The sequence below is a fragment of the Carassius auratus genome, unplaced genomic scaffold (assembly GCF_003368295.1).
Source record: "Carassius auratus strain Wakin unplaced genomic scaffold, ASM336829v1 scaf_tig00033121, whole genome shotgun sequence".
Lineage (NCBI taxonomy): Eukaryota > Metazoa > Chordata > Actinopteri > Cypriniformes > Cyprinidae > Carassius > Carassius auratus.
This window is the reverse complement of record NW_020526051.1, coordinates 29176-39740: the sequence shown is the minus strand read 5'-3', so window position 1 is coordinate 39740 and position 10565 is coordinate 29176. Positions and strand designations below refer to the sequence as shown.

The 10565-nt window shown below is 34.0% G+C and overlaps 1 protein-coding gene across 1 annotated transcript; it reads right to left on the bottom strand.

Moving 5' to 3' along the window:
• Positions 1-3125: 3125 nt before the first annotated feature.
• LOC113081110 (SLAM family member 9-like) lies at positions 3126-4332 on the bottom strand (the record flags this gene model as incomplete). Its single annotated transcript, XM_026253149.1, has 2 exons — positions 4034-4332; positions 3126-3421 (listed from the first exon to the last, which is right to left on the bottom strand). Coding segments are annotated over exons 1-2 (585 nt in total), but the record flags the coding sequence as incomplete, so codon positions are not given.
• Positions 4333-10565: the final 6233 nt, after the last annotated feature.

Below are 10565 nucleotides of genomic sequence, written 5' to 3'. Positions count from 1 at the left end.
GGTACGGTCACTTGTTCCTTATATGAACGGTTTCAAATTCAAGACATTGATTGCATGAGATTAAGTTTGTAAATGATAGCCTTGGAGGGATGGAGGGAGATTCAGTCTCTCTACAGTAATACTGAAGCAAATCAACAAGAAATGATGATATGATATTTTAATGACATCCAAATCACTAAAACCACTGGAGAAATGAGAGAAATCTGTTCATATGATGAATGTAAAGAGAGATTCAGAAACAGACTGAAGCTGGATCATCAGACTGGATCTCTGACCATCACAAACACCAGAACCAAAGACTCTGGAGATTATACACTACAGATCAGGAGCAACAGCAGCAACTTCAGTTTTAGCAGAATATCAACTGTATTAATAGTCAATGGTGAGTATAATTTTGTATATATATATATAAATATATATATAAATTTGTAATATAGACCAAATGATTGTCAAGTTAATGTTATTTTTAATTATATAATAAATACTTTAGTTAATATAAATGTATGTAATATTATTGTGGCCTGTTTGAAAGTTATCTGTGACTCTGTGTTAAAATATAATTTGTTTTGTATATTGTCTGTATCATCTTCGCATGAAGTGACAGTTTTGAAGCTGTAAGACATTTTAATAATTGACTCTTAATTTAAGACACTGCTGCTTTTGTTCTGATTTACTCAGAATGAAGAACATAATTTCCTTTAAGTATTGTTATTATATAATAGTTTTTTATTTATTTATTTATTTATTTATCATGTTCTTACTTCACTTCTGGTCTGGGTGTAACAAATGTAACACACTGTGAATGTGTTGTTTCTTCTCCTTTATTTTTCATACAAAACTTCACCAGTGAGGCCATGGAGAAAAAAAAAAAAACTTCAAATATCTCCCAAATAAACCAATTAACAATAATATAAAAAATACTTTGTATTACTTTATTCTGAGAACAAGACTGTCTTAATACTCACAAACATAAGATATATTTTGATCACAATAATTCACTCTATGACAGGAAAATCTTTTCTATTACTGCAGTACAAAAGATAACAGTGAGACGCAGAATGAAGATTCATTAAGAGAAATAGAGAAAAAGAGAAAAGGGGTTGAATATTTAGGGAAAGGAAACTATTAGTGCCACTGCAACTGGATTAAAGTTTGATCATCTTCTAATGGTGATGGGAGCATATTCCACATGATCTTCCTCTTTAACTTTCTGTAAAAACACATCATATAAGATGTTATATATACTTAATCTGTATCAGATGTCAATAATGACACCAGTCGCAAGTATACACAGTAGCAAATGTTTTTTTTTTTTTTTTCAGAACTAAACAAAATCAAAATCTGAACTTATGTGAAAAAAAATAATAATAAATGATACAAGCTGAATAGTAAAACTTTCAATGTAAGAAGCAAACAATAGAAACATCATAGAATTTCTGATGCTTTCACTCCACAATCGTTACAATCTATCAGCTGTTAACTATTAAAACCATCAAGTCAAGTCACCTTTATTTATATAGCGCTTAAAAAAAAACATTGCATCATAGCAACTGAACAACATTCATAAGGAAAACAGTGTGTCAATAATGCAAAATGACATCACCTAATGTTTTCCAGTAGCAGGGTTGCCAAAGTCACAGTTTTACCATTGAATTGGGCTTCTTATAAACAACTCTTATAAACTTTACATACTACCAATGATAAAGCTGGGCTTGTTTTGGAGTATTTTTGATTGGCCTTTGAGCTGGTTTTGTTACACAGAACTGGCAACACTGTACAGTGTGTTTTGGGACATATTCCATTAAAGCCATCCAACAGAAGGCAACTAATCACCAGTACAGACCCACAGGGACCATTTCACGAGTTCATGCTTACATATAATTAGCTTAGGTATGTTATGCTTGGAGGATGGGGTGGAGGAGGGATGCTGATAAACCATCAATGGATAGAGGTAAGTCAGCGATATTTATACTATGGTATTGATTACTTGATTATGGTCCGCCTGTGTTGATTATGCTTAGTGTCTGACGCGCTCCTTCCGAATCTTATTACTAAAACATCATTTAGTTTCCATTAAAACCAATACATTTCTTGTAAAACCATTATAATTTCTATGAGGGTTTCTTTTTTTTTCTTCTTCTTCTTTGAACAAACCTGTTACAATCTGTTACAAACTTGACAATCTGAGTTACATTAATAATTTCAGATGAAATCTAGCCTTTTAGTGCAAGCAAACGCAGTGTTATATGACATCAGTGAATAAGCTCCTTCAATGTGACATGCCATATATTGCACATTTAAACATGCAAAACAAATTATATTACATTGGATGCTATACTGACATAACATTTAAAAAGATTAAGCTACTGATTCAAGATTTTTAACAGTGATTTGAAAGTGAAATCTTATAAACTTACTGATTTCTGTGCTTTTCTTTTGATGAAAGTTGTCTCAGCATAAGTGATCTCTTCTTCATGAGTCTCAACTGTTTCAGTGATAATATATACATTAAAACAACTTAATCTTTCAGATAAAAGTATCATCAAGGCTCTCAATGGACACAATTAACTACACAATTAAAGCACTTTTTTCATGTCCATTTTGACATTATAGCTGTTTTCACATTTAAAATAAATAAATAAATAAATATGCAATTAAGATTATGTATGGTCTTTGCTCTTAAATTTCATTGAAGCCAAAAAAGTGAAACATCATCATTCACTGAAATCCCCAGTAATTTGTGTCACATTATTCTGGTGTCCTTCTATAAATAGGTGCTTCCTGCTTCTCAGACTGTGAGAATAACTGTGCTTAAATAGTAGGACTAGTTACCAATTAAAACATTCAAAGGAAAGATTTGAAAATAATTTTGAAAAAAATACAGGTAACACTTGCCTTCTTGGTCACGTTTTCTACATTTCCTGTAGATGCAGCACATCACGACTGCAGCTACGATCAACAAAAATCCAGCAGCAGCAGCAGAAATCAACACCATGTTAAATGAAGGGTGACCCTGATCTATAATCAACAGAGTTCTCTCGGTGATGGTTTGGATTTGTCAAAGTCAATAAATAATCACTAATATTCAACATTATCGTACCTGAACATGTGTGACAGAGTTGACTGATGTCCAGATGTGTGGTCTGGTTTGTGATGGGATTGTTGATCACACAGCTGTAAGTGTTATTATCCTGATATTCCACCTCCAGAGGTAGAGAGAGACTGATGCTGAGATCAGACAAACTGATGCTGGACAATAAACTGTTTCCTTTGTACCAGGAGAGAGTCACATGACCCACATTCACTGTTGAACAAAACAATGAACAATTCTGCTGTGATGAAAAAGATGATGATGATGATGATGATGATGAACATTGTGGAGAATCTCTGGCTCTGGTAATGATAGGATTGGGCAGATGGGCTGAAAAATAGGAGAACATGCAGTAATACATATAAATGTAAGCATCTTTTTCTGGTGTAGTGTGGTGATGGTCACTGAGTGTTTCTTTCATCTCAAACTATGTAACACATTTCAGTTTGCAGGTAGTTAAAAGAATAATCTAGGTTGACTAAAGTTAAGCTCAATCAACAGTTTTTTTTTAAATAATGTTGATATTTAAAATTTTTCTTTCTTTCTTTCTTTCTTTCTTTCTTTCTTTCTTTCTTTCTTTCTTTTTCTTATTTATTTATAACCCTGGTTACAGAAGGGCATTCACAATGGAAGTGATTGAGTCTTATCTGCAAATGTTAATCTACTTAGTCTTTCAGTAGATAAGTCACAAGACTTTAACACTATGACTCTTAACATGAGTTTAATCAAATAAAATAAAAAATCACATAATTTATTGTGTCAAGTTAAATTCAAATTTAAATTGATTTAACATAATGCTGTAAACCCTAAAATGACTGTAAAAAATGATGGTTTAAACCAGTTTACATCTCAACAATGTACACGTTTAACAGAAGAGTTCATGTGTTTTCTTATTGAAACTTCTAAATATAAATGAACAAATGATAAATAATCTCTACTCACCATAGACAGAAACACTGAATGTTTTTGTTGCCCGTGTTGTTCCACTAATCTTTACTTCATAGAGTCCAGCATGTTGAGTTGTGATGTTTGTGATGGTCAGAGATCCAGTCTGATTGTCCAGCTTCAGTCTGTCTCTGAATCTCTCATCAGGGAAGATTTGTTTCCCTCTCTTGATTTGAGCGATCAGAGTGTTGTTAGTTCCAAATTTCCACAGTATGTTGTCGTCTTCATGTATTGCAGTAACATCAGTGTGTAGAAGCACAGAATCTCCCTCCATCACTGACATCATCTCAACACAACACACATCTGTAAAATGTGAAGAGAGTTTTACACAAATTAAGACTTTTGTTGGTTTACAAAGATGAATTAATTTGCTGTTTGTAACTTTTAAATGTGAGCTGAAGAACATCCAGAACAGCAGAAAGACAAAATCAAATGTAAGGTGAGATATACAAACAGACAGATGTGTGTCAACATTTAATCTTTAATATGTTTGAATGTTATCTGCTGTAAAGCAAAATCAATATGTAAAGAACATAATTCATTTAAAATATAAGTGCACAATGATAATTGCAGCTTAATTTTCTACAAGTTAAATTCTGCCTGATATTTTCAACACCCTTTTTTTTTTTACTAAACATTGTTAGATAAAACACACTTGCTTCGAATTAAGATATTTACACATTTTTAGGCATCTTAAAAAATAAATAAAAAATAAATAAATAAAGACAGGTTGAATGCAGTTCAGTGAAGTATTTAAATGGATGTAAATTTCCCTTAATTCCAATGAGTTTTATCATTATGATTTCATTACTTTTCCAGGTCTGGAAAGTTTGATTTAAAACTCAGAACGGACACCTGAATTTAAATTACCAGTAATTAGATATCGCAATAATAATTCATCCATAAAATGTTGTAATAACTTACCAATCAGGTGACAGCAGCACAAACAGAACAAAACAAGAATATGAAACATTTTCTTCAGTTGTTCAGAGTCTGATGTAATAAGACGATCTGCTGAAAACACTGAACCTGATGTGAATCCTCCCCTGACAGAGTTTGACCCTCCTAGTTCACATGCTGCATTTACATATGATATAATGTTATAGTGCTTCTGAAACTAAATAAGACTTTAACTCTTCTTAATGGGTTAAAACAGTCTTTATTTTTATTATTTAGCCTATGTATTGTAAGATAATTATGTGTAAATATGTGACTGAGTTGGCTAAAAGTATATAAATATTGTGTAAATTGTGGATGAACATTTCATGGTGAATGGAACATAACCATCATGATTTTTAAAAATGTATATTTATTCAGTTTTCAATTTTTGTGTATGGAAAAACAAAAAACAAAAAAACAATGTACGTTAAAACCGTGTATGATCTCACAGGGCCAGTTTACCAACGTTCATCTGAGTCAAACTGAAACCTGCTGTGGTCTGATTTCTGTTGAAATGTGTTTTGATCTGTTGGTGGACAAACCTCATGTAGGTGAGAGTGAACATATAGAGCATCTGTGTTTAGTTTGTAGCTGAACAGTGTCTTCCTGTCCTGCCTCTGAGAGCTTTTTAAGACCCTTTAATCTACAGGAAAAAAACACACATGAGAAACTGTGTCTGACACAGAGGCAGAGAAACAATAACAACTAAATAATAATATTAATAAGAACCAATTTTTTATTTTCATCCATTGCCCAGAATACATATTTGATGTCAAATATTTCACCATTCCACTGACTGTAAAGACACTGATATATTCACATAATCCTGAGATATCCAAGTGTAAATTTGAAAATACATGCAATATTTAAAAAACAACAACAACAACATATTATATTAATTATCTTCCCATTAAATGTAGTTAACACTGTTTGGTTGTATGTTTATAAGAATGAGGGTGAATATGAATCAGGATGTGGTTTGTATGATGTTGTTTAAAAATATCATCATGACACTCTTGTAGGTTTGTCTGAGTGAATGTTTAAATCAGAGATGTTCTTCTGCTGTTTGTTCATATTATTAGTATCTTGATGAATACAGGCGCTGAAGAGAGTCATGTTGTGACTGAAATGTTTAAACATTTTTCTCTCTTATAGTATAAGGGGCATAGTGTACTTGTGGCTTACATACTTATACTTTTCTGTTATTTGTTGTATCTAATACATGATCTATAAATAACTAATGTCAAACCATCCCTAAACATTTTATTTATTTAATTTTTTGCAGTGTGGCAGGGTGCATTATCCTGCTGAAAGAGGCCACTGTCATCAGGAAACACAATTGTTAAACCAAACTTCAAGTCCTGTTCTGACACTTGTATGTCCATTGTAGGTGCTTTCGGTGTTGAACTGGGCTTTTTAATCTGCTGATGAACAGGATTCAGAGAGTAATGCCAGACACTAGGAACCAGAACTGTGTTGGCGGGAAAATAATCACCTCATTGGGTCTTAATAGGCATGAAAAAGGTATTATAACCAGATTGAGGTTGGGCCACACAGGAAATGAATTCCACTTTATCATTAACATGTAAAAGTAATGGAATATGCTCTGAATGTAAAGTATTTGAGGATGTCACCCATGTTTTATTTAGATGTAAGAAATTACAGAAGTGGAAAGACTCAGGAATGCAGGGACAAAGAAGCAAGTATTTTATTATGTATCTTAATGATACTGGTTTAAGTAGAAGCATTTAGCTGGGTTAAAATATATATGTATTATAAACCGGTACAAATTTTTTTTTTTTTTTTTTGAGGGGAGTGGGGGTTGGTTTTGCTATTATTTTATGATTTTATGATTTAATGTGTCAGTTACCAACGTCCTTTTACACACTCCTGTGTAGTAGTCCAGTAGGTGGCGGTAAATATGACCCGACAATAAGCAGAAGAAGAAGAAGAGGATCGTAGAGGAAGAAGACACGAGCAAACTATTCGGTTGTTAAGTGATGACGTAAGAAGCGCTGTTTCCGGGTCCAAGCCTCAACTCGCTTCACTTGAGAATACTAACGTTACCCCAGCAGCCGTTTATGAGCACTGTTTATTCATATTAATCATTTAAGCTAAACGCTTTCAAACTTACGGTATACACTACAGTCTCCGTGCTCACAGCGTCCCAAACACAAATAATTTTTATATATTTTTTTTATATTTATATTTTCATTGTCTGGCTATCTGGGACTTCGGTATGGAGTTAAAGGTTAAGATTATAACTTTTTCGCTAGTATTGTATCACATTGTGAGTTTATATTAGCACCTTTTGTTGTTTTCTCGTGGTAACTGATAGAGCGTTTGGACACGGAAGCGCTGCTACGTGACGCCAGACTTAACAAGCGAATAATGAACGTAGATGACAGATATTTAAATTCAAATATTGATTCAATGACAATTGTATCGATCTGATACCAAACCAGTGTTGGCATCGATGCTATCGATATTTAGATCGATCCGCCCACCCCTATTAGCTCTCGCGGTACTTTTATTTCGCTGCAGACTTTTACTTTCGTTTTTTTTATTTGGCTTGCTTTTCGTTTAATTGAGCTTTTTTAAATTTCATACGAAGAATGATGAAAATGAATTTAGTTGTTTTGTGGATGTTATGTCTTTCGGTCTTGCTTACTGGTAAGATATTTTGTTACTCTACTTTTGTTAATCATTTGGTAATCTCTTTTTGTCAGTTCTCCGTTTGTGTAATTTTTTTGTGACCTTGCTCTCCATTTGCTTTTTATCTGACGTTGAAGACATGTTATAGTTTTAGATGAGCAAATCACTGATTGATTATGGACCATGGTAGGGCTGGGCGATATATCTAACGATATGATCATGCGCATCTAATCAGTAAAGCTGCTTCCGTGATCACCGCTAAAATCTCCATCACCTGCTTATAATTGGAGTGGCATTTAATAGACAGAGCCGTAGATCGCTGACAAGCCACGCCATATCGCGTTCATTACCGCAGGCGATAATGAACGCGATATGGCGTGGCTTGTCAGCGATCTACGGCTCTGTCTATCAGAGGTGGGACTTTCAAGTCACAAGCAAGTCTTCAAGTCATATTCAAGTCCTCAAAGGGTTAAAGCTAAAGAGATAATTAAGTGACTAATTAAATGATGATTGTGCATTAGTGATGAACACCTGCTGTCAACAATCAACATCACTGAAGTAAAGAGAAACACAAGAACTACAACTGAATTTAGCCACAGCCTTCAACTGCAAAAAAAGTAAACGAAAAAAAACAAACACTATGTCACCATAATTGTGGTCAAGGTTTGCTTTAAGTAGTCTTGACCCTTTTACTAATTCAAACCAATTTGATTCAAAACAATTGCAATATTGTTTTTGCAACAAACATGTATGCATTGAGTCGAACCTTGCAGTAACAGATGATCTTATGTGTTTTCTGATTATAGCTCATGATGACTGAACATCATGAAATGGTGTTTATCTTTGGATAGTAGACTGACACTCAGCTATTACTGAACTGAAGTAAAAAAAAAAAATCGAAATGTTGAAAGACACTAAAGGAGACAATCAGTTCAGGTTTTTAGACAAACACACTTATCACACGATCCTCAACAGTGGTGACAATTTTTCATGCTGCAGTGCATGACGGGAGTTTTTACTAAGGTTTTACCCAGCATGCAACATTTTGTTGATTGTCACCACTGTTGAGAGTCATATGCTGGTTCTTGATGTCTGTGTGTGTCTACAGAGTAGAGTTTTTCAAATTTTGGATGCACTTAGTAGAGTGTAATTTTACTGGTTTGATTATGCTAAACTTAAATAGAGCTAATGTTAACTTGATTGTAATCTGACCACCTATCACATACAGATTAATTTCTTCTTGCTGCTTTACAGCACCACATGCAATGCTACATAAAGAGATCTAACATGAAAGTCAAGGGTCAAGAGCCCCACTAAAGCACACGCTGATCTCCATTATGGTTGCATCACTTTAACCAATAAAACATCAACATCTGATCCTCTGTAATTCTCAAGAACAGCAGGTGTTCATCATTAATGCACAATCATCATTTAATTAGTCACTTAATTATCTCATTAACTTTAACCCTTTGAGGACTTGGGATATGACTTGAAGACTTGCTTGTGACTTGAAAGTCCCAACTCTGGTAAAAGCTGAGTGTCAGTCTACAATCCAAAGAAGACTATCTCATGATGTCCAAGTCAACATGAGTTATAAGCAGAAAAAGCATAAGATCATCTGTCACTACAAGGTTTGATTCAGCAATGCATACATGTTTGTTGCAAAAACAATGTTGAAGCTGTTTGAATCAAATTGGTTTGAATTAGTAAAAGGGTCAAGAGACTACCTAAAGCAAACCCTGACCACAATTATGGTGGCATAGTGTTTTTTTTTTTTTTTTTTTTTTTTTTTCAGTTGAAGGCTGTGGCTAAATTCAGTTGTAGTTCTTGTGTTTCTCTTTACTTCAGTGATGTTGATTGTTAACAGCAGATGTTCATCACTAATGTACAATCATCATTTAATTAGTCACTTAATTATCTCATTAACTTTAACCCTTTGAGGACTTGGGATATGACTTGAAGACTTGCTTGTGACTTGAAAGTCCCACCCCTGCTGTCTATTAAATGCCACTCCAATTATGTGATGGAGATTTTAGCGGTGATCACGGAAGCAGCTTTACTGATTAGATGCGCATGATCATATCGTTAGATATATCGCCCAGCCCTAGACCATGGTTATGGATTATGGTTTAAAGCAGGTTACAACACTTTTACTACAGTAAAACCATGGATAGTTTTTGTAAGGGTTAGCCGCAGTTTTCCTTAATGTAAGTCAGGATTTTGTGACATTGCGCAGCTGACTGAATCGATGAAATATGCCCTTTTTAACCTGTTACCTATGTTTACCTGTTATAAAAATGAACTATGGATTTATTAAAGGAAAAGTAGATGACATGGTGTTACTATAGTAAAAACATGCAGCCTTCATTTTGTCTTCATTGAGACTCGCTGATGTCTTGTTTGATGAATGTAAATTTTTCACCATTTGTTTGTTTGGAAATGTGATTTGATTTCTTATTTGACTTTATTAGTGGAATGAATGTAAACGTTATATTCTTGTCGAAATGCAGTAGGCCAACTTAATATAAATACATCATGAATATATCAGGTCAGGAGCAGACTGCTACCTGCTTCTCTAAAGCAGACACAAACATGGTCACGGTGCTTCATGTCTCACTATCTCAGCTTGAATTATAATTAATTTGGTATTTTCTTCTCCAGGTGTTCACAGTGTTGGTGCAGATGTTGTGTCAGAGTCAGTGAATGTGACGGTGGGAGATTCAGTCACTCTACACACTCGTGTTAAAGCAGACCGAGACGTAGATATACAATGGTATTTTAATGAAACTCTAATCGCACAAATCACTGGAGATCTCAGGAAGATCTGTACAGATGTTCAGTGTAATGAAGGTACTGAGAGATTCAGAGACAGTCTGAAGCTGGATCATCAGACTGGATCTCTGAACATCACAAACACCAGAACCACAGACTCTGG